General features: G+C 34.4%; 2 protein-coding genes across 2 annotated transcripts; one reads left to right on the top strand and one right to left on the bottom strand.

Annotated features, from left to right (window-relative positions):
• Nucleotides 1–863: 863 nt before the first annotated feature.
• Nucleotides 864–7,642, bottom strand: LOC130798164 (poly(A)-specific ribonuclease PARN-like). Its single transcript, XM_057661047.1, has 8 exons — nucleotides 7,203–7,642; nucleotides 4,655–4,785; nucleotides 3,759–3,947; nucleotides 3,560–3,666; nucleotides 3,334–3,450; nucleotides 3,139–3,253; nucleotides 2,674–2,889; nucleotides 864–2,094 (listed from the first exon to the last, which is right to left on the bottom strand). Exons 1-8 carry the CDS (start codon nucleotides 7,544–7,546, stop codon nucleotides 1,442–1,444), a joined length of 1,872 nt encoding a protein of 623 aa, XP_057517030.1. The 5' UTR covers nucleotides 7,547–7,642; the 3' UTR covers nucleotides 864–1,441.
• Nucleotides 7,643–16,186: 8,544 nt separating this feature from the next.
• LOC130798158 (serine carboxypeptidase-like 20) lies at nucleotides 16,187–22,787 on the top strand. The gene is made up of 14 exons (XM_057661040.1): nucleotides 16,187–16,597; nucleotides 17,303–17,448; nucleotides 18,351–18,427; nucleotides 19,032–19,154; nucleotides 19,416–19,518; nucleotides 19,649–19,686; nucleotides 19,913–20,014; nucleotides 20,106–20,186; nucleotides 20,270–20,512; nucleotides 20,606–20,671; nucleotides 21,286–21,407; nucleotides 21,490–21,603; nucleotides 22,333–22,378; nucleotides 22,471–22,787. Exons 1-14 carry the CDS (start codon nucleotides 16,428–16,430, stop codon nucleotides 22,552–22,554), a joined length of 1,515 nt encoding a protein of 504 aa, XP_057517023.1. The 5' UTR covers nucleotides 16,187–16,427; the 3' UTR covers nucleotides 22,555–22,787.
• The last annotated feature ends 1,557 nt before the right edge of the window (nucleotides 22,788–24,344 follow it).

The raw sequence follows: 24,344 nt of genomic DNA, 5'->3' as shown, positions 1-24,344 counted from the left end.
AAAATGAATAAGCATTTTTGTCCAAATAATATAAATAGAAAGATTCTTCATAAGAACAAATGAAACACTTTAAAACGCCAAACGAAAACTTCTTTAAGGAATGAAGAGAGTACCTTTTAGTGTTTGTTCTTGTTTTCTTTTTATTTGTCAAATGACATTGTCTTACCATCGAACCAATGTGCTAAGTGAATGTATACTTATAGTTCCAAAGTGATATTCCCTGTATTTTTAATATTTTTGTATGATATGTAATTAAAGATATTAAGGTTTAAAATATGTATTGAATCTGTGTAAAAAGTAATCAGGAAAAAACAAAAAATATCAGAGGAAGTATATTAACGACATCACTTATACCCTTAAAAGTGATTATTTATGATTTTAATGTAAAAATGAGACAATCTCATAGTTGACTTGCTGCTCATAGTTGACTTGCTGCTCATAGTTTCGTTTCAAAAAAGATTAATCGTAGTTGATGAGGTAATAATTTATTAAATAAGTGAAACTATTTTATATAATTGAATTTCAAAAGAAAAATATTGTAAATATTAAGAGCGGAATGAGATTTAAAAGACAAGTTTTCAATGATTTAGGTTCTACATGATTATAGATCCAATGTAATTTGATAGGACATAGTTGATTACAATTTACAAGTACCGAGGTTAACTCGAATATTGGTATGTGTCCAAGTGTCGAATACGCCTAAATATTCAATTTTACGCCTAAAATGAAGTGCCTAAGCGCCATAACAATATCCGACCATCAAAATCGGACACGAACACGTGAAGTGAACTGAAGAGTCCTAGTAGCACATGTGTAGACCAGTATTGGAACAAAAGCTCATGTATGAAAAAAGAACAAATCAAAAAATCAAAATTCAGCACTTATATTGAAAAGATGGATTGTTAGGTGACAATTAGTTTCTACAAATCATTTTTCATGCTGAAAATCAGGCACAATTAGAAACACAAGGTATGTAACCCAAGCACAAAGCTGATCTATAAAGAAGGAATTATCTTTTGAATCCAGAGGATTAAGCAATCCAATCATTTGGAATGTAACTTCTGTTATGTTGTACAAGGAGAGTATAAGAACAAATGAGTTCCATTCCATATCAAAGAACGCTACTCTAGCACCGCCATAATCATCCGGAGGAAGTGTAAGCACTAAGCAGCCACGATTTTTCGACTGCAGTTCATGAATCTCTGTAACACGAGCATTTGATTTCAGAATGCAACACCAGTCAAAATTTCGTATTCGAGTTCAAAAAACCGACAATGGTTTCAATTCTCCGTCCTATAAAAACTATGGAGCCTCTAGCACATGTTCCGACTATGCAGACGAAAACAAATTCTTGACTACAACTCCGATGCCCACATTGGATACTTGTCACTCGCATATTTGTGTCGAACTACGAAAACTTGACACTAAATATAGTTATAAGTTATAGTTTTATGTCATCAAGGTTGAGGACAGTCTTGTCATCCCACCAAATCTCATAGGGACTTTTTTCATGATCATCGACAGGACACTGGTTAGCAGATGCAACAACTTGGTCCAAGGAATCAGCCAAATTGGAGTCCCAGTTGCTGGTGTTACATACACGCTTGTACGTTTCATAATTTGTTGCTTTAAAACCCTCCAAGATCAACTCTTTCAAGCCTTCATCGCAATCTCCACCAGATGCCATAGCATTAATGAAAGCAGCGGCAATACCAGGCTGCCAAAACGCAACCACAGCGCAGCTCTTATCGACTAGTTGTACGTCAAACTCGTCAGAGAAAGCTTTGTGCGATTTACTGAGGAGTTCTTTAAGCTTTCCAGCTGTCAAGCCGCACCTAAATCCCCATAAGAAGGCCACATCATCACAACTCAATTTTCTCATACTACTTGATGAAATCTTGATATCCTCATTAGAGTCATCAAGGAGAGGACTACTGTGCTGGTCAAAGATGTTTGCAAAGTTGTCGAGTGCTAAGCTTGCTTCTTCCTTTTGCTGCCTGCATTTTGTAATGGAGTACAATTTCGCAAAAACGTGACTTATCTGTAAAACGTTATGACCATAGATCTTCCCTTTATTCATCTCATCTGGTGTACCTGCATTTGCAATATTTACACTTAAGCACATATCAAAGATTCCAGATGACTAGAATCATGGGTTCAGTGAAACATAATTCGCTAGTTAGTTCGCCTTTTGGAATCGCAATTCGTTCAAAGTGGTTCAAAAATAGCCTATAACCGACCATAATTCGCTTTTTTCGATTCGCGATTCACAAGAAGATTAGTGAATCATGTGACACTGCATGGGTTAGCCAAGAAGTTGAGAGCTTTTCCGTTAACCTACACGAATGATTAATTTCCTCTTTCCCTTTCCCAATAGGAAAACTTTAGCCTACCCCCGAATCAAATAAAAGGATTCTAAATGACAGAAAAAAATACAAGCACGGATACTATAGGAATTTCGGTCTAAACAGTGATTAACGCAGAAACGGCCTAAGAAAAGCACGTGAATAGGTATCTCAAACTAGCTGATGGCATTGCTTTAAGATGCAACTTTTATAGAAAATTGGGAAATGTTATATTTTACCACTTACCCTTGATAGCTTGTATCTTGAGAAGGCATGACAGGAGAGATAATTTTGAATACAAATATGCTATCAAAAAGAAATAACTTGCCTTCGAGTGGAATATCAATATCAATAGGTGCAAAGAACCGACTTCTCAAGAATGATGATGCTGCAGGTACATTCTTGATATTTCCATTAGGGTTAAACTCCTTCATTAAATGACCCAAGTCAATGATATAGGGGAAGGACGAGCTTAAAGAGGACTTGAACTGGTCTAGACTTAAAGGAAGAGGACTCATAAACTTTGAGTGAATGAAGCTAAAATCTGCATCAACAAAAGATAATGGTTTTTACTTTTTACTATACAATTAAATTTATGATATGGAAGCATACTTAGAAAAATATTTCATTATAAGAAAAAACGGTGTAACATAATTCGCAGTTAATTCGTTTTTTGAATTCGCGATTCACTCAAAATGGATCTAAAATAGCCCAAAACCGATCATAATTCGCTTTCTTTGATTCACGATTGGTTAGGAGATTAGTGAATCAGGTGACAGTGAGAAAAACACACCATCAAGTGAGTTGTGCGCAACAATAGGCTTCCGGGAAGCAGAAATCAGATCAATCACCTCTCGAAATCCACGAACATTCTTGCTTTGCTCTTCCTCCAGATCTTGGAGTTGTTTCTATGAATTAAAGCAAAAACTCAATACCAAGAAACTTTCATTCATCTCCCCAGAACATCAAAAGATAATGAGAGAATTACCTCATAAAGATCTTTATCCTCGTTTGAACTTGTCAAAACAATCCGAACTCCTTGAGTGCTCCCATCCTTAGCAGGGATTAACAGAGGGACAGTCTCATCAGCGTATTCTTTCACCACCTGCAGCAAACTAACAAGCTAAGAATATAGCTCAATGTTATGGAACATCGGGCAGCAGGCATCCAGAAAGTCATGCAGTAGCATATACAAAGATCTAAGAATATGTAACCTCAAGGACAAGTTGCACTTGACGCTCACTACAAACATCCACATCAATACAAGGTCTGGATCCATGATCACCTTCGACAACTTTTCTCAGAGCTTTCACCATTGGATCTGGAAGAACAAAGATAACCCATTTCAATTGTGAAGGTAAAGAGAATAAAAGACAACCAAAAGTTTTCTCATAGAATACATTTTGTCCCAACCTTCATGAGCCCCTTTCGAGTCCTTGCAAACATTTATCCATGTTTTAATTCGTGATTTTATTCGCTGAATGAAAACGGAATCAGCTGTTGATAGTGTTGATGAAGATTGAACAGCATGTGCCCTCATTAATGAATTTCCTGTAAGATGTTTCATACTTGATTCTTGAGCTCGGGAAATGTATGAGATCCCTGTCCAAGAATTAAAACTATGATGATGAGAAAATCTTCGGAAAAAAACCACGAATCCAGGAAAAGTGGGATGATCAATGTGACAGATAATAATGAAAAGTGAGAACACAGATCTAGAAAGTACTGCTTTGATAGACTAATCAAGAATACTTTCTTAAACATCTTACAAGAATGCAAAGCTTTTTCAACAAAAGATCTGATCCCCAAAAGACGAGTAACAACCTCTCACCCATAGTCTAAAAATGCGATAACGATCGCAATCACGATAACGGAACGTTGAAGCGGTAACTTGAGTGCAGTTATCGTAACACCTATTATAGGTCAAAACCATAAGATATCCATTGAGGCCTAATACGCAGTTTTTTTAAACCTTTACAATGGGGAGAATATCGGCTCGTTGATTTTGAAAACCTTTACAATGCGGCCGATGCGATGCAATGCGGTCTTGTTTTTATACGCAGTTTTTTTAAACCTTTACAACGGGGAGAATATCGGCTCGTTGATTTTGAAAACCTTTACAATGCGGCCGACGCGATGCAATGCGGTCTTGTTTTTACACTATGCTCTCACCGACTCACCCCTCCATTCCGAGGTCACTTCAAAATGAAGGAAAGAAAGAAGAAACTACAGCAAAAGTAAAGGTGACGAAAAAACATGAAAATGCAACTTATTGCAACACATAGCTTCAAACTCCGGCAAGAAAATACCATCATATATGCAGGAATTGAAATCAAAACCAAGTTGAGCCATGGACGTCAAGTATGATGTTTGACAAGCAAAACTGTAAGAAGGCATCCCGATCTTCAGTTCATCCCTTGGAAATAGGTGGAAATTATATCTGCATATGACGAGAGAGAACAAAGTCACCACTTCAGCATCTATTACCAAAACTGTTGAAATTCAAACAGCGTGACAAAAGAGCTTATGATGCATTCTCATGAATTTTCTTACTCACATAGAGTATTTAATAAATATATCCTTGACCTAAACAAGGATTACCAGAACACTAGACTATGATTTCAATTAACATTTGATGACAAACATGGAAAGCTACATCGAATTTGTTTCCATCTCTAATAAAGGAATAAACTTGTGCAACAGAGATGTCAAAACCCAAAATTGAAAAGCTTCTAGAGAGAAAAAGTATCAACTTTGGAAAATGTCACTAGTCTTAAACAACAAACAAGAATGGCACACTGGAGTATTGCATCTTTCATGAATTTCCTGCATGCTTGAGATTGTACTGTTGAAACCTCCAAAAGCTGATATTCAACCATACCAAAAGGATGTGCAAGTGCAATGCTTCTTACCATACCATACAATCGCAATCTTTTTTATTCTCTGGTAAAAGGACACAGCCCGGATCGAAGACTTCAAAATTTTCAGTTCTCGAATAATGAATGATTCAATTTGCTCTTATAACTGAAAAATCTTCTATTAAAATCACAATGGGTGTTGTGTAAAGCATAAGAGTTTCTTCCCCATGCGAAGAACTCAATTGCGTAGCTCTAAAATGCATACTTTCATATCTAGACCATATTCTTTAAATTCTTCAAAAATATGGATCGATTCTTGAAATAATTAAAATTCTTCAATGTAGTACTTCGTAAAGGGAAAATAGTGACATCTTTATGCTGCTCAAACAATTAGCTCTAAAGTTCACATTCCATACCAATACTGCTTATCAGAAAGTCCTTACTTTTATGATCATTCACCTTTACCCTAACTGATTGGTAAGTGGAATAGATGGTAGTGATAGGAATGGATTTTTAGCATAAATGTAATGGAAAAGTCCATTCTAGTGCCGTGATGATGAAACTTCCACCCCAAACATGTGATTTTCTTAGTAAATTTCCATCTCCATGTACGTGATGATTTGGGACGTAAGGTTTACCCTGCTGAAACCTCCAAAAGACATCAACCCCAATCATTAACAAGAACTCAAAATCTTTTTGCCTTTCAGGGTAGAAGAATGCAGCTTGAGCTTAAAGACTTCAGAATATCAGTTCCATCATAAAGAACGATTCAAAATTTACCCAAGAACTGACAATTGGTTCATCTTCACTTAGATACAAACTACAGGAGATAAAGCATACATGTTTCTTCCTAAAGTGAAGCACTCAATTGAAAAAGTTCTCAAAAGTAAGATATATCAGGATAACTAAATCCCTAAAATCACAAACTGTTGGGAATTTCTCAATCCAATTGTCCTGAGCTTAGCAGGCAAAACATACTTAAGCCGCAAGCGCATCACCAACTATCCATGAAGAACCCTTCCAATTAGATGGAGTGCTCCTTAATATCATTATAATTCTCTTGTGAACTTCATAGAGTAAAAAAGTGGTATCTTTATGTTGCTAAGGCAATTTCCTCGGCAGTTCATATTCCATACCAACGTCATACAGAAAAAGTTTGTATGTTTCTTCATGATCATTCTCCTATACCCTAGCATGTACGGACAAGTTATAAATAAACTCACCTCAGCGTAACTGTACATGGAAAACCCCAGTCTAATGATCTAATGCCATGGACTCATGGCATGAAACTTTATCCTCAAAAATGTAATTTTTATTCATAGATTTCAATCCCACCTAACCCCTCTTTCCGAGTATAGGAGGAAAAAGAGATGTTAGCAATTGGACAAGCATATCATACATATTTGACATGGACTTTCCCTGCAAAATTACCCTAAACATGAACCTCCATCACCAGTTACCACAATTAATCACTGGATAGTGGCTATCAAATGCACCCTACAGTTATTATATTATAAATTTGTCATGGGAGTTGGCTATCAAATGCGTCCTACAATTACATGGTTTTGAAATGGTATCTCATTTTGCTTATGGAGTGTTTGCACCTCATGTTTAACCGATAATATATTGTCATTCACAATAAATCCAACCTAATTTAACATTATATGCCTGAATTCTTTATGAGATTATTGCCGACTAAAGCATCAACATTAAACTACGAGTTTGTTTGTTGCATCCTAATTTATTTCAAATTTTAACTTTCCTAAGAATTTGAGAAAGAAATAACTTGCAAGCAATCAGAAATTGCCATTAATATTTACTTAATAAGTCAAGCAAACAAGAACTAATTATACATAGATAGTAATATCTTCCAAAAAACCAAATTGACAAACCTAAAATGATTAACCCATAAAATAATTATCCAAATCATAGCTAACCCACATAAATCCAGTCAAATTAAACAAAAAAAACAACGAATTACAAGATTATAAGAACATACGGGTAAGCAGTAAGCTTAGATGCTCTAAGGGTAAAAGGGCAAACAGCAAACTGAAGTAGCTGAAACCTCTCCGCTGAACGTTTAGCCTTCAAGTAAGCGATTTCTGGGGTGTCAGAGGGAAGAACTTTCTGCCATGGCGAAGAGTAAGACCCAGTTCTTTGAAGAGAAACTGCAATGAAATCTGAATTGAAAATATGAGGCTTTATTTCTTCCATAACTTGATTGAAATTGGACTTTTTTACTTGCTTGATTCTCCATTTTTTGTTGAAAGAATTGTTTTTAATGGTGTTTGGGTGTTGTAATATAGTTGATGCTTGAGCACAGAATAATCGCCTCTGTATCATTGCTTGGTTTTTGCGCTTTTGTGTTAGTGTTTCATGTTAATGGAAGAATAATAACAAGATCCTGTCCCATAACCATTCCCGCAGGTTGATATGGGTTTTCACCGGGTCCGCACAACACATTGTTACGAGAGATGGTCTCAGACGTTAGACATATCGGCTAAATAACATAATTAATATAAATTAAGACAGTTTCATGTTTTAAGGTCGTCTCTTTGTGAGATAGTATCTCACAAGAGTAGCTGCATGCCCAAAAGGTTCGTCACTTGGTTGGGTCGGCTCCAATTGAGTAACGTCATGTGCATGGGTGTTTAAAAAAACGTGATCAAATTTATCCGGCTGAATAATCCAAATTCATATAGCGGATCAATTTTGAGAAAAAGTGTGATTTTACTCCGACCTGGCTAAACTGCGTCTAGTTGTGGGCTTAGATGGCATAAACATTTTGAATCATTTAAAGATGAAATTTGAGTTTTTGACTTTTGGAAAGGTATACAGAAAGTTTTTTGATTAATAAAAGTTTAAATAGATTTTGGATTAGGTAATTCGAATCGGTTTAAAATCGAGTATTGCTTCCACATTAAATTTAATATAATTTTAAATTCAAATTGAAGTTGGGTAAAAGCCAAGTTGGGTATAAGGTTGGGTGTGTATTGAAATTTGAGCATTTGCATTCCTATAGGCAAGGCAGAAAGGAACAAACCCTTCTTGTATGTCGTGAAAATCGACGGCAATAGTATTCTTTAGAATTTTAGCCCACTAAAAGAAGTGTAGTATACTCTACTCTTTCTCCGACGTGGAATAACTCACATGTGAACAACAAAATAAACACTTTGAATACTTCCTGGTAGCACCCGTGAAATCCTTGACGTTTCTTAGTTGGACGTATCAGAATCAGGCCTTGTAAAAATTATAATATGTATAGTTGATACTTGATATAAGGTTGAGTATATATGTGTTTGTTAAAAAGGCGTATTTGTCTAAATCGTTTGTGAACTTTTAGACTGTCATTGAATGATAATATTGCTCTCTATTTGAAGGGGACACGAGTATTGATTATTTATTGGTATCAATTCTGAGCATGTTTTTTTTAATATCTTGAAATCAAAATTTTCTTATGTTGTATTTGGGAATAAGTATTTGATTTTATATTATAACTATGAAATCATAAATAAAGAATGATAAGGTTTGAGAAGTAATTCTCAAATTCTCAATTTTAAGTGTACTTTATAAACAATGGTGAAACTGATTCAAATTCAAATTTAAAAATTTTTAATTTGCTAGATAATAAATTTGAGTTGATTCCAAATTTACAAATAAAATCATTGTTTCCAAACATAATATTACAAAATTTGATAGAATTTTTTAACTTAATACATTTGGAATTTAAGGTGTTTTTTGGAATGATGTATTCTAAAACAACAAAATCTATTCAAGTTTCTCCACAATCTTATGGATTATTTAGGAGGATGCAATCACCAAGGATTCTAAAATACAATTTTAAATTGCAACCTCATACTATTTTCGTAGTGTGGAATTTTAATATTAAATTTTCTTTTATGAAGTTTATTAGTAGTAAATGCATTTATGTGTTATTGTTTGTTCACTATTTTGTATGTCTACTAGATGTATGTGTTATTGCATAATGTCTACAAGAGATCCTGGTTGATCTCTAATAATAAATGAAAATAATTAATAATTATTTTTTTCTGTTTCTATTTGTTCATCACCCTTTAATAATAAATAAATATGAGATCTTTATAGTTAGAGTGTGACGATCAAATTAAACAGGAAGAGGTAAAAACCTTTAATAAGCACCATAATGTAATTGCCGAATATCAAGAACAAGAATGAACAACTCATGTTCTCATGTAAAAAAAAACTCATGTTATACATAAAAATTTCAAAAATAATAAATTATAAATGCTAGAAATGCGCTGTCTTTGGATATATTTTTTTCTATTGATTAAAACTTGACAAATATGTTTATCTGAAAATGTGAAAGTAGTAATGATAGACAAAACGTAACTAAACATATTTAAATTGATGTAAAAGAAGTTTAAAAGAACTAAGTTTTATTGTTGAAATAAATAGTATAAATTTTAACCTAGATAGGGTAAAAAATATATCAAATCACTCCATTTTTCCTTTAGTCCACTACTTTTACGGTCTATTTAGTTAATGATAATAATTGATGGTAATGATAATGAATTGTAGTGTAAATTTTCATGATATGTATCATATCATTACCATGGTCTAACGTGAATCACTAAACAGATTAATAAGAAACATATTAATAAAAGAAATCACTCAAAGATTTAACGTAATTCACTAACAATGTATTAGCTACATCCACGGGACATGAAAAACATATACTATTATTGCGATGGAGAAAATTGATTAGATATTAGGAGAATTGACGATTTATATATATAAATACCCACAATAAATAAATATTCTAAAATGACTAAAATTAACCTAATTAAATTTTAACTTATTTGAAGTCTAGATTTTAAAACAATTGACCAAAAAACAGTATATCTTGATTGATGAACATGATGATAAATTACAATTTTTATATTAAGATGAGACTTATAAGATTCTAATTTATTATTTTCTTACATTTTATCTCAAATTAAAATTCGACATTTAAAACGCTGTAATTAATATAAAATCATTTTAAATTCAAAGCAAGCACATTTATTTACTTAATTTAATGGGATTCAATCATACTCCATGTTGAAGTTGAAGATTAAACAGTTGCGGAAATTAGGGTTTTATAGGAATAGTTTTCTGTATATTCAAGGAGTAAACCATTCTCCAAAATATACATGAACACTAGCTTCTATTCTAGGGAACTAAATATTCTATACATTAATTAAGGTAATTTAGAATAATCTAGAATAATCTAAATATATGAAACATATACTTTCCCACACTCCCCCTCATGTTAGGTCGTGGGATCACCGATGCCTAACTTGCATAAAGTGTTATTGAAGACCTCTGATGAAACGGCTTTTGTGAAATGTCAGCTAGTTGGTCTTTCGATCTAACAAAGGGAAGACGGATGGTCTTGTTCTCCAGTTTCTCCTTGATAAAATGTCGATCAATCTCTACATGTTTCGTTCGATCATGTTGAACCGGATTCTCGGAGATGCTTATTGCTGCTTTATTATCACAATATAGAAGACTTGCTTGTGTCTAGTGGCAATCTAGATCTCCTAAAAGTTTTCTGATCCATAGAATCTTTGTGACCCCTTTTGCTATTCCTCTAAATTCTGCTTCAGCACTAGATAAGGCAATTACCTTCTGCTTCTTACTCTTCCAAGTGACCAGATTACCCCCTACAAGGGTGAAGTATCCTGAAGTAGACTTCCTGTCATCCCGATCACCAGCCCAGTCTGCATCTGTGTAACCGATAAGATCAAGGTTATCATTCTTTGAGTAGAAAATACCTTTATTACTGGTTCCCTTTAAGTATCTCAAGATCCTTAGGACTGCTGCCATGTGTTCCACTTGAGGTCGATGCATGAACTTACTTACAACTCCTACTGCATAGGCGATATCTGTTCTCGTGTGAGATAAATAGATCAGTTTCCCTACCATCCTTCTATAACGATCTTGATTTGCCATTTCTGCCCCTTCAAAATTTTGCAGACCATGATTAGCTACCATAGGAGTCTCTGTCGGTTTACAGTCTATCATGCCTGCTTCTGCCAGGAGATCTAGGGTGTACTTTCTCTGATTATTGAATATCCCCTTCTTTGACCTTAAAACCTCTATACCAAGAAAGTATTTCAATTCTCTCAAATCCTTCATCTCAAATTCTTGGAATAATTTGTTCCTGAGCCGATCAATTTCCTTAGCGTTGTTCCCAGTAATCACCATATCATCAACATAGATAACGAGACATGTAATTTGGTTTCCACTATTCCTGAGAAATATAGTGTGGTCTGAGTTGCTCTGTCTGTATCCAAATCCCTTCATTGCTGTAGTGAATCTTCCAAACCACGCTCTTGGAGATTGTTTCAAACTGTATAGCGCTTTTTTTTGTTTACACCCTTCTCCTTGGTTATATTCATCTGAGTAACCTGGTGGAGGTTTCATATAAACTTCGTCTTCAATCTCCCCATGCAGGAAGACATTTTTCACATCAAACTGATATAGGGGCCATTCTTTGTTTGCTGCTATAGAGAAGAGGACTCGGATAGTATCGATTTTAGCCACAGGTGAGAATGTTTCCGAGTAGTCTATCCCGTATGTCTGTGTGTACCCTTTAGCGACAAGCCTCACTTTATACCTCTCAATGGTTTCATCAGCATGATACTTTACCGAAAAAACCCATTTACATCCAACAGTCTTCTTGTTACTTGGTAACATACACTTCTCCCATATCCCGTTTTTCTGGAGGGCCATGATCTCCTCATTCATAGCTTGTTTCCACTTCGAATCTCGGAGGGCTTCTTCAGTGCTTTTTGGAATAGTACTGGAATAGAGAGAAGTATTGAAGGCAACAACTATTCGTGATAGTTGTTCATCATCCCGTCTACAAATGCGATATCGGGATTTCTGGGATTCAAACTCAGGATCATATCTTTTGGGAGGCATTCCTCTTGTACTCTTTGGGGGCAATTCATATTTCCTGGGAACAGTAATACTATTTGGCACAATATCATCAGTAGATATATCAATGAAAGGAGGAGGAGAACTTGGTGTTACCTCTTGTTCGACCGGATGCTCAGGGACTAGAGTAGTCTGAGGAGATGGATTAGTGACAATGTCAGTGGCAATATCAGTGGTAGTGCCTACTTGTTCTTTGGCGTCTCGACTGTGAACCTAGGGATAAATTAACCAGCTAAGATCCTCACTCACACTCTCTCCCTGAGATAGAGGCTGGGTATAGTAGAAAGATTGTTCAAAGAAGTCACAATCCATGGTGGTATAAAGTTTGTTGTGGAGGGGATCATAACATCGATAGCCCTTCTGAGTAATGTCATACCCAAGAAATACACACTTGAATGCCCGTGGTTCAAACTTTGTTCGTACCCTAGAGGGAAGGTGGACATACACTACACACCCAAATATGCGAGGAGGAAGGGAATAAGAAGAGGGAACAAGGGTAAAAGTATGGAGGGTGGCAAGGGGAGTTTGGAAATGGAGGGTTTTAGTAGGGAGACGGTTCATGAGATAGGTGGCAGTAGCAATAGCCTCGGGCCAAAAACGAACAGGCATACGAGCCTCAAACATGAGATCTCGTGATATCTCAAGCAGGGTACGGTTTTTGCGTTCAGCAACCCCATTTTATTGGGGAGTGTCTGGGCAAGAGGAATGGTGGGACAATACCAAGATCGAGAAAAAATTGTTTCATAGCAACAGAAATATATTCACCACCATTATCTGAGTGAAGGATCTTAGGTTTTGCATGGAATTGAGTAAGGATCATGTTATAGAATTTAACAAATACATCAAAAACTTCAGATTTGTGTTTCAAGAAATAAACCCAACACATATGGGAACAATGATCAACAAATAACACAAAATATGCAAAACAATGAGAGTCAATATGTAGAGCTGGCCCCCATACATCAGAATGTACTAAATCAAACGGTTTGAGAGCACGAGTATGACTGGGAAAATAGGAATGTTTATGGCTCTTAGCCAGTACAAAAGTTTCACAATCTAGGAACGTAGTACAACTATGAAGAGAAGGAAAAAGTCGTTTTAGATAACCCAGGGACAGATGACCTAAACGACGATGCCAAGTCCACAATTGGTGAGCAGGAGATCAGTGAGCAAGCATAGCACTACTATTTTGAATCACCCCATCGACATAGTATAGTCCACCTTGTTCAGTACCACGCCTAATGATCGTCCCTGTCTGAGCATCCTGCACAATACAATTTTCAGAGGTTAGGAGCACAGTACAATTCATTTCCTTGGTTAACTGACTAACAGACAATAATTTATGAGACAGACTGGGAATTAACAAACAATTTTTAAGATGAAGAGAAGGAGAAATATTGACAGGCCCAGCTTGGTCAACCGGTACACATTCCCCATTAGCTGTCTGGATATGGGTTCGGTTAGTAGGATGGGTTGATAAAAAATCACGGGGATCAAAAGTCATTGTATCAGTTGCCCTGCAATCAAATATCCATTGAGAGTGGGGTTTATGGCTAAGAAGGCTTGTGGATATTATGTGGTGTGGGCCAGAAATATTAGTGAGTTTTGTATTTGGGCCTAAAGGTATGGGTTGTATGTGGGATTTGGGAGTATGAGGTAGGGTTGTGGGGTTATAAATAAGAGAGTAAGTGAGAAGGGGTGTGCTTCCCTCCCCATGTGTTGCGGCTGTTTCTCTCTCTTCCCTTCTCTGTTTCTCGCTGTTGTTTCTGTTCTCTGTTTGGTTTGTGGTCACTGTTTCCTCTCCTTCCCCCTTGCTGCAGCCCCTCACTTTACCTGATTCCACACATGATGATGGTTGGTCGGTAGTAGTCAGGTAAGCCTAGCCGCCGGTCGGCCTTGCTGGTGCCTTGGTGGCGACTTTCCGCTTCTGTAAATCGTTCCACCAATCGGGGTACCCCACAAGCTTGAAACATCCCTCCTTAGTATGCCTTGAGCCACCACAATGAGTACGTCGGAGTTTTTCTCCGGTCATCCTCTGCTCGGTTTCTCTGGAGGGTCTTGTTTCGCATGGCTAAACCCGATCCGATCTCTGAGGGATTCGTTCCCAGTGATGAGACGCCGTTCATTATTCTCCGGCATGCTATTTTCCGTCTGATTGTGGCGTAGGCTGCCTCCACAGTTGGTAAGGGGTCATTATTGAGGATGTCCCTTCTTTCTTTGTCTAGATTATCATTAATCCCAGTGAGAAATTGATAAAGTCTTTGCCTTTGTATATACTTGTTAAATTCTATTATGTCTTTCGAGCATACCATTGGATTTGGCATTCTCCGGTCAATTTCTTTCCATAATATATTGAGTTTACTGTAGTAAACCTCAATGGTGTCATTGGCTTGTTCTAAAGTTGTTGCCTTTGAACTTAGATCAAAGATCTGGAGTTCGTCTCTACCACATCCCAAGAGACTTTCAATTCCTTGCCATAGGCTTTGTGCAGTTGTATAATCCAGGAATTGATTAAGAATTTCTCCATCTATGTTTTCAATAATCCATACTATGACCATGGCATCCCTCTGTTCCCATTGAGCATAATTGGGGTTTGACGGTGGTGGAGGTGCGACAGTGATGTGACTGAGCCGCCCTCGACCTCCAATGGCTACGTGCATTAACTTGCACCATTTTGTATAATTGTGATATGTAAGTTTTTCTGAGATTTTGACAGTGGTTGGATTTTCGGTTTGATTGGTTGTTTTGTTGAGTTTCTGAAACATCTGGAACATTTGTTCTATCCGTTCCATGAATATTACTTGTTTCTGTGTTTGTTCTTCTGAAAAATCAACCATTACAGGTAAAATACGGTAGATGATGAGTCCTTCCCGGATCTAAACCCTATGGCTCTAATACCATGAAGATTAAACAGTTGCGGAAATTAGGATTTTAGGAATAGTTTTCTATATATTCAAGGAGTAAACCATTCTCCAATATATACATGAACACTAGTTTCTATTCTAGGGAACTAAATATTCTATACATTAATTAAGGTAATTTAAAATAATCTAGAATAATTTAAATATATATACTTTCCCACAGAAGTATCAATAATGCGCCTATGGTTAAGAGGACACTTCAAATTCCACTAACCTTTTATTTATGTAACATATTCTTTGTTTTATTTTTTTTGTTACACTTTGATAAAAAAAAAATATGGTCAATGAATTAGAGAGGTGACAGGGAATCAGGGATGATTATGGTCACTCTTCAATATTTAAATGTCTCTTTATATAATAGCTATACGGATTATTGAGAATTCAATTTTATTTTAATTAAAGTGAGTATTCTTTTCTTCAAGTTAGGTTTAAAGATGATTCTAACCTAGCCCTCGCTTTATCTTGGCTTACTTGTCATCCAAAAAATCTTAACTTTTATGAGATTTAGGCTCGTGAATAACTATAATGAAGTATGATTTTATGGCTGACTCTTACCTTAAATTTTGACTTCACTATTAATTAGAGTGTAGCAAATAAACTAAAATAAAATGATAATGACTTGAAACTCATTGCTCTGAGGAAATTTTCAATTAATAAAAATGATAAGAATAAATAAAAACGGAGAGAGTATATTAGTACTCCCTCCTATTCACCTTAAGAGTTCCATTTGATTTTTCACGTATTTTAAGGACAGCCAAAAATGGGACTCTAAGGGTAGGAAAGAGACTAATATTATGAGTTTTTAATGTAAGAGAGGAAAATTAGTATTAATAATGAATGGTATAATTGAAAATAGGATAAAGCTACTAAGGGCATAAAAGTCAAAAACCCATACCAAAAATAGAAATGGGACACTAAAATGACTTGACCATAAAAAAAATGGGACACATAAGCTGAATAGGACGGAGTATATAACTACTAAACTTTTACTTGATAAGTATTTTTTATTAATAATAACGTCACTATTTTTATGTCCGTCCTTTACTTCTACTCCTATTCATTAATCCACTCATAAGTTATATCTTATCTATATTTTTATCTTAGATTTTGTTTTTATTAAAATGCGTTAATCACTCCAACCTTACTTCTAAGCAACATCAAACAAAGCCAAAATGCACAAGTTTAGGGATAACTTATCTCCATTAAACTATTATAAATTTGAAGCTTATATTTCAGTCAAGCCTCATATGTTTGGTGGAAAAAGTTCCCATTTTTCTTTTTTTTTTTTTCCTTTCTCATATATCTTACTAGTCTAGCATACAGGGAGAATCTCTACAGCCATGGATAAAGCTTATAACTTTAATCATAATCTTAATCTTATTAATGGAGTACTAATCGTGATTAATGTTGTATTCCTCTGTTTTACTGTTTCTGAAGCTGCCCCTCAAAGTGCTCTTATTAGTCAACTTCCTGGATTCTCTGGAACTTTTCCCTCCAAACACTATTCTGGGTATATCTCTATATTCCCTTTTGAAACATAGATTCATGTTTGACTTTGTTAATTATCTTTGGTTTTAATAACTTTTTCTTATTGTGAAGTATATACTTCTTATATCTCTGTTTTTTTGCTCTGCTTTGGATATGATGTCAACTGAATATGTTTCTTGGTACTTGAATAACTTTTTTGATTTCTAACCAATAATATTGGTACATTTAGTTCTTTGATATGGTATCAGAGCCACGTGACTAGAGGTTATAGATTTGATCTGTTGAGATGCTTGTCTTGTATTGACAAATTAAAGATGCTAAGTCATTAAAGCCCTTCATATCATTGGTATATGATTTTGGAAGTGTGTTCATTTCATTGCTATATGATTAAGGTGATTATATGCTAATATCAATAAATTCAAGTGACTCTATGCTGGATTCTATTACTGAGATGACTTATTCTACATCGATAAATATTTTGAAGATCTTGAGCATTTTTTCTGAAAATTAGTTATTGAATATCAAAATGTTTTACTACATGTTTTATCTTACAATATTGAGTAATATTTTTAGTCCTTTACGCTGTAGGTCCTATATAGTCTCAACTCAGACGTATTACACATCCTCAAAATTAAACAAGCCCTAGCAATTTTTTTTTTCTTTTGCATGAATGGGTGTATATTTTTTGAATGTCATGATGATGATCATCTTAATATTAAATGTGAAGGTATGTGACAATTGATGAGAGTCATGGGAAGAAATTGTTCTACTATTTTGTTCAATCAGAGAGAAATCCATCACAAGATCCTGTTGTGCTTTGGCTTAATGGAGGACCAGGATGCTCCAGTTTTGATGGCTTTGTCTATGAGCATGGTATATATGTCTTCCTCTTACAAGTTTGTTCGTACGACATTTTATTACTTCAACGTCGTTAAGTATTTGTTCCTACAACATTTATTACGCCAAATGTCGTCAAGTAATTTTACCTAGGCTCCCGACCTCTCATCTAACCGTGGTTAGGACTAAGGATAATTCGATATCTAGAACTTTATTAATTACCCTTATAAAAATAAAATGTTGTTTTTGATTGGACCTTCAAATCATTAATAAAGACTATTAATATAATTGTTATTAGTAATAAGTATGAGCACTAAAATGCATTTACACTTGTGTAAGAGTGCCTTGAAAATTAAAATGATGCCAGCTTTATGTAAAAGTATTATGCTTGTAATACAATTTTTATGCAAGATTGCCTTGTAAGCATACTTCTTTTCCAATGTAGGCTAGAAGTAGTTATTTAACATTAATTCTTTATTAGGACCGTCTCATTGTGAGACGATTTCAATTTTGTCAGCTCAAATTATTTTTAAAAACTACTTTCTGTATAAGTGTGAGTTAAGATTTTATTATTTTTTTATGTTTTTTTACTAATGGGCTACTTGTAAGGACCCGTCTTACAGTGAAACGGTCTCATATTAGATTTGCTAGTTATTTATTGTATTTTTTGAAGGCTTATTTTTAAATAATAGTCTTTCATCATTATATGCTGTTTTAGTTGAAGGTCTATTTCAAATGTTGTCTGAATATAAGTTATAATACCATTTTATTACTCTAATGCCGCTAAATGATAATTATTGGGACTTTTAATTTGGTAGGTGTATTTGATAGTTTGATGTAAGAAACCCCTCATAAAATTGTAACAATAAAGAAATCCTTTACGCAAGTAAAGAGTAAAAAGTATACATGATTCCAATATCGTTTGTTGAGTATCTCAGGTCCTTTTAATTTTGAGGCAGCAAAGACAAAGGGTGGCTTACCAAAGTTGCATCTTAATCCATACAGTTGGTCCAAGGTTGTAATCAATGTTCTGTTTTTCCATCATTTGGCATACTTTGATCACAACTCAATTTTATTTTTCTTCTTCCCCTCTATGTAACCATGATTTTATTGGAAAAATAATGTGATTTTTATCGGAAAATTAAAGAGAATTGCCAACATATAAGTCTGATGGGCTACTTCTCTTATTAGCAATTGGTTTTAGGATAGAACTTTATTGGGTTTGTGTAGGGCCGACCCTGTATTTTGAGAGGCCCAGGGCAAGAAAACAATTGTAGGCCCCTAAATATTATATAGAAGTGAAAACATAAGACTATCATGATTAGATAAATATAAATTTGGGTTAGACTTGTTATAGCTTTTGGAGTGGGTCTGGGGCGCAAGCCCCTCTTGCCCCCTTGTAGGGCAGCCCTGGATTTGTGTATAGTCAATTCTCCTTTCTTGTGGGTCTTATTGTTTACAGTCACTTCTCCTTTAATTTTCCAAAGTGGGATCACATGTAAGGTCATTTTTCTAATGGATTTCTCATGTTAGATTTGGTTTAAAGCATGTAACTGAACCCATGTGTTGGAACTTGAAATCAAGATTTTGACATTATTGTTATTGTTCGGGATTTCCAGGTATCGAATGTAATATACTTGGATTCCCCATCAGGAGTTGGATATTCTTACTCACAGAATACAAGTGACTACAATACTGGGGATATCAAGACTGCCTCTGATACTCACACATTCTTGCTCAAGGTACATTTTTCCATTAAGGCAAGGATTGGATGGTCAAACCATCTATTGCAAATGTTTGGTAAATTAGCTGGTTGAAACAATATATTGTTATGAATAAGCTCTTTTTGAACAAGCTGCTTAGTGCTACTAGCAGCGGGTTCAAAATCAGCCGATCAACTCAGCCAATGTAATCAGCTATCAGTCATTTGCCAAACACCCTATTGTAATGAGTTTGGTTGTTTTCTGGCCTGATCCTCATTGCTTGTTTTATGGTACTTATAGTGGTTTGAGATCTATAAGGAGTTCGTTTCGAACCCATTTTTTATCGCGGGTGAATCATATGCTGGGATTTATGTACCAACCCTTGCTGCCGAAGTTGTTAAAGGTATCTGTTATGAATCTAACAAGTGGGGAAGATCACATTCTCAACAATATCTCTTCTAGTATTTGTACACAAAGATTAGCACATTTGATCTTTATTTGAAAAGTTTTGATCTTGGACCTTTTTTTTGCAGGACTTGATGCTGGTTTGAAGCCTGCTATCAATTTGAAGGTAAAGCACATATACTTTTTACCCTTGTAAAAAGTATGAAATTGTTTCCAATTGACTTGGGGAATCCATGTCCGGGCCTGCCAAGACCATGGTTCAGGTCATTTGGTTAAAAACCCATTAATATTTGATTGTGTAACATACAGAATGACACATGAAAATGGTATCTAAGTTGGTTCAACACACATGCAGATCGACCCTTATGAAAACCATTCGTTTTGACATACAGGGCTATTTGGTAGGAAACGGAGTTACAGACGAAACGTTTGATGGGAACGCTTTGGTACCTTTTGCTCATGGGATGGGCTTGATCTCAGATGACCTATACCAGGTACTAAAATTGCAAGTAATGTTATTTATGTTATAAATAGCCATACTAAGTATATCTTTATACGACGATTCGTATGACAAATTTTCTGCAGGCGGCTGTGACAGCATGTGCAGGAAATTACTACAACCCAACCTCTGAAGGTTGTGATGCCTTGATCTCGAAAGTTAATCAGGTGATTTTTACTGATTTATACTTGGTATTTTTCTATGATCATTTGTTTTGAAAACTTAGTCTCTTTACATTGATTACTTATAGGATGTTGATGGACTAAATATATATGACATTTTGGAGCCATGCTACCATTCCCCTGATTCTAGTAACCAGAACACTGCTAATCTAAGACTGCCCTCGAGCTTTACGACACTAGGACAATCCGACAAGCCTCTTCCTGTGCGGAAAAGAATATTTGGTCGTGCTTGGCCTCTTAGAGCTCCTGTCCGGGAAGGGAGGGTTCCTTCTTGGCCCGAAATTTCTAACAGTCTGTCTGTTCCTTGCATTGTAAGTATATTTATCAAAACAAAATGGGTTATAGCTCTTGAATTTCTTTGGATTGTTAACAGTATTTTTATGTGCAAATTGTGTAAATTACAGAATGATGAAGTTGCAACTGCTTGGTTGAATGATAAGGGAGTGAGAAAAGCACTTCATGCTGATGATGTAAGAACATCTCTTTTTGAATCCTGTAACATTGACATTCCACAAGAACATTTTATTTTTCCAACGACATAAACTGGCTCCCACTTACGTAGGGTTTGGAGTCAGATGTATGCAACCTTACCGTTTTACCTTTCTTGGTGATAACTAGGAGTGTTTAATAGGCCGAATAAGGCTTCAAAATTTTATTTGGGCCGGGCTTGATAAGCCCGGTCCGACCTAGGCCGGCACATTATCATTAATAGAAATTATCATTATCTCTATTGATCAATTTATAATAATTAAATTGTAAAAATTTGATAAGGCCTATTGTCATTGTATTATATTTTATAATAATTGTAGTAGAGCTTGTTTTTTCTATTTATAAAGGCCCATTTTTGCCCTTATTTGGCCTTTTATAGCCCGCTTCATTTTGATTGTACTAGGACCCGTTTTTGGCCCGGCTCATTTACAAGCCGGTCCTTACAAAACCCTAATAGAAACGGGCTGGATAAGGTCTTAAAATGAGGGTTGCCCCATTGAAAACGTACCCGTATTAATTAATAGTGAAACAAAATTTAAGAAAGACAGATTTTAAACGGTTTATTCCAATTCTATACTGGTAATTAATGTTCCAGGAAAGTGTGGCTGGTCCTTGGGAACTTTGCACAGGCAGAGTAGGGTACAATCATGATGCTGGAAGTATGATCATATACCATAAGAATCTCACTTCTCGGGGCTATCGAGTTCTCATATACAGGTATATCAGCTTCAATCAAATGTGTATTCTCATCTGCCAACAAAAGAAGGGAATTTGACAGCATGATGTATATTTGTGACAGTGGTGACCATGATATGTGTGTGCCATTCACTGGGAGTGAAGCTTGGACAAAATCTGTTGGGTACAAAGTTGTGGATGAATGGAGGCCATGGACTTGTAATGATCAAGTTGCTGGGTGAGTCTCTTGGCCATAAAGCTTAATTTCATGAAGTGTGTTGACATATTTCTTACTACACAACATTCTATTACCTTATTCCTATTTAGTGCTTTAAACGGGATTTACAGGGCTGAATATATGCAACTATATACTTAAAACACTGGGTAATAAATATCATCTGCAACTTGAAACACTGCATGATTTAACAAATCATGTTAATACTAACGGCCCGTTTGGTAGATGGTAATAAATAGTGGTAATGGAAATGAAAAACTAGTATATTATAGGTTTAAAAATCTCTTGGCTACCTTGATGGACATGCTTGTCTAACTTCAATCATCTCATTTTCTTCATAAAATTCATTCTAATACATTACCATTGGAAGAGGTGGTATTAGGCGGTAATGAAAATTTATAAACAAAAAAACTTTTTTGTAATTAAAGTTTCATTACCATGGGAATGATATGGAATTTTTGATGAAATTTTACATTATAAATCATTTCCATTACCACCATTTAGTATTACTAACCAAACAGACCGTAAGAAATTTTGAAAGAATTAGATGTACGCAACCTTACCATTAAAAAACAAAAAAAATTGTTTCTACCACTTTAAATAAATAAGTATACATGGTTAGACCAATAAAGTTATAATGATTTAACGCAGTTAGAAATAAAAGGACTATAAATTTTTGGCTTAATGAGATGAGACAATTTTGATAACTGTAGTATACTAAAAATAATGCAGGTTTACACAGGGCTATGAGAAGAATTTGACTTTCCTTACAATAAAGGTTTGTTCTTTACTCTATCTTTTTAAGACATAAATGAATTGTTGTAACAAAAGTCTGAAATTCTTAAATATATATGTGATAATGTGATGCAGGGAGCAGGACACACAGTGCCAGAATACAAGCCAAGAGAAGCACTATTTTTTTATACCCAATTTTTAGCAGGGCAAAGCATATGAAGATTGCATGTTATTTAATGAGAGTGAATATTTATTCGATCATCTGATTAATAATAACATACATACATAGGATACAATTGGAAAGAAATATAGACTGATATGGACTTAATCCGTACCAATCGTAGCCTTAGGGAGTATTGGTTTTAAAGTGTGAGTTAGTAGAGGAAAGTGAAAAGTTAAAAAGTATTATGTACTAATTTTATATTAGACTTATTATTTAAATGGTTTGTCCTTTCTATAGTTTAAAATTGAATCTAATATTTATTTTTAATTTATTACTCTAATGCCATCAATTGACTCACTTATGAGAGACTTGAGAGTCGATATGTCAAATCTTACTCTTTTTATTACAAACATCAAAAATTGCGTAAAAAAGTTGTTATAAATGATTTTAAAGGTACTGTCCACTAAATCAATATTATACTTATAATTTAATGGCTCATTATTTTTAGAGTTTAAAATTTAAAGCAATATTATTACACCAACACCATCAAAAATGAGTCTCACTCCACAAACCTACATGCGCTTTCATTGCATAAAAAAGTTGCTTATAATTATAAATGAGTTTAAGGGTTATTCTAAAATATTAAAAAGATACTCGTTCTGTTTCTTTGAGTTTGCACTCTAGAATTCAAAAAGCTCTCATATATTTAAATTTTAAGGTGCAAACTTAAAGAGACAGAAAAAGTATCGACTAATTAATCTAAAGCCAACTAACAATCATTGGACATTAGATTATAAGCACACAATGTGCTTAATTAATTAAGAATGCAGCTAACTTAATTAAGTTTAGAGAAAGTTTGTATCTTTCTTCTAAAATCTAATCTCAAACAACCAGTACTCTTCAATAAACGATGTACCTTCTAAACATACTTCATGTTCAAAATCGTCGTCTTTCTTATCTTCTTCTTCAATTTCTACTTCATCTCTATTTTTATCTTCGACTTAGTCCGTCAAATTCCTTCACAAGCATCCAGCAATAATAACTAAAATTAGAATATTCTTCTTTAGTACTGCATTCTTAATTACTAGACCTATTTTACTTCAATCATATTTACAAGTATATTACGTCTATTCAAATAATGTAATTAAGCATCTAACTATATGTTTAGTGCATGTTCCCTCCAAATCAATTAAAAATTAACATTTCATTAACATTATCATTCAATTATACCCTGATAGTGATTGAAATAACTCATTCGCAGGATAGTCAAGCTAATATATGTACGTATTTATAATATAAATTTAGTGACACGAAATCGGATATATATATATATATATATATATATATATATATATATATATATATATATATATATATATATATATATATATATATATATATATATATATATATATATATATATATATGCGATAGACTATTTAATCCATATATAAGACACGTCTTTTGATAAGACCGTTTTATATAGTAATTTTGTATTATTTATATTAATCTTTAATAATAAATTAGATTAATAAGACAAACTTTACATAAATAAAAATGCATATGATTTAATAAACCATCCTATGTTATACTTCATAATAAGTCCAACAAAACAAATCTTGACAAATTCATAATTTCACTTTAAACATTGTGGATAATATGGGTAGGATATATAATGTTAATAATAATCAAATTCCTATCACAAGATCATGTATGTCATAATAAAATATAATATAACTATTCTTATGTGAGACGACCTCAAAATAAGAAGTTTATAAGCTAAAATTTTTTATCGTTGAGCTATTACTTAATCTAAGATGAATAAAAATGTCTAACTGTGTGAACA

Source organism: Amaranthus tricolor, chromosome 13 (genome assembly GCF_026212465.1).
Source record: "Amaranthus tricolor cultivar Red isolate AtriRed21 chromosome 13, ASM2621246v1, whole genome shotgun sequence".
Classification (NCBI taxonomy): domain Eukaryota; kingdom Viridiplantae; phylum Streptophyta; class Magnoliopsida; order Caryophyllales; family Amaranthaceae; genus Amaranthus; species Amaranthus tricolor.
Note: the sequence above shows the minus strand (reverse complement) of the source record. Positions and strands in the feature narration are given on the sequence as shown.

Bases quoted from the DNA above. Each gene is read 5' to 3' on its own strand.
- LOC130798164 (XM_057661047.1), bottom strand. From the start codon at position 7,546: ATGATACAGAGGCGATTATTCTGTGCTCAAGCATCAACTATATTACAA. The intron at 3,948-4,654 runs GTATTTTCTTGC...ATTCTTGGACAG, and splicing joins CAATTCCTGCATATATGATG to GGATCTCATACATTTCCCGA. The intron at 3,667-3,758 runs GTTGGGACAAAA...TTGTTCTTCCAG, and splicing joins CTCGAAAGGGGCTCATGAAG to ATCCAATGGTGAAAGCTCTG.
- LOC130798158 (XM_057661040.1), top strand. From the start codon at position 16,428: ATGGATAAAGCTTATAACTTTAATCATAATCTTAATCTTATTAATGGA. The intron at 17,449-18,350 runs GTATATATGTCT...TGAGTATCTCAG, and splicing joins TGGCTTTGTCTATGAGCATG to GTCCTTTTAATTTTGAGGCA. The intron at 21,408-21,489 runs GTATATCAGCTT...TATTTGTGACAG, and splicing joins TATCGAGTTCTCATATACAG to TGGTGACCATGATATGTGTG.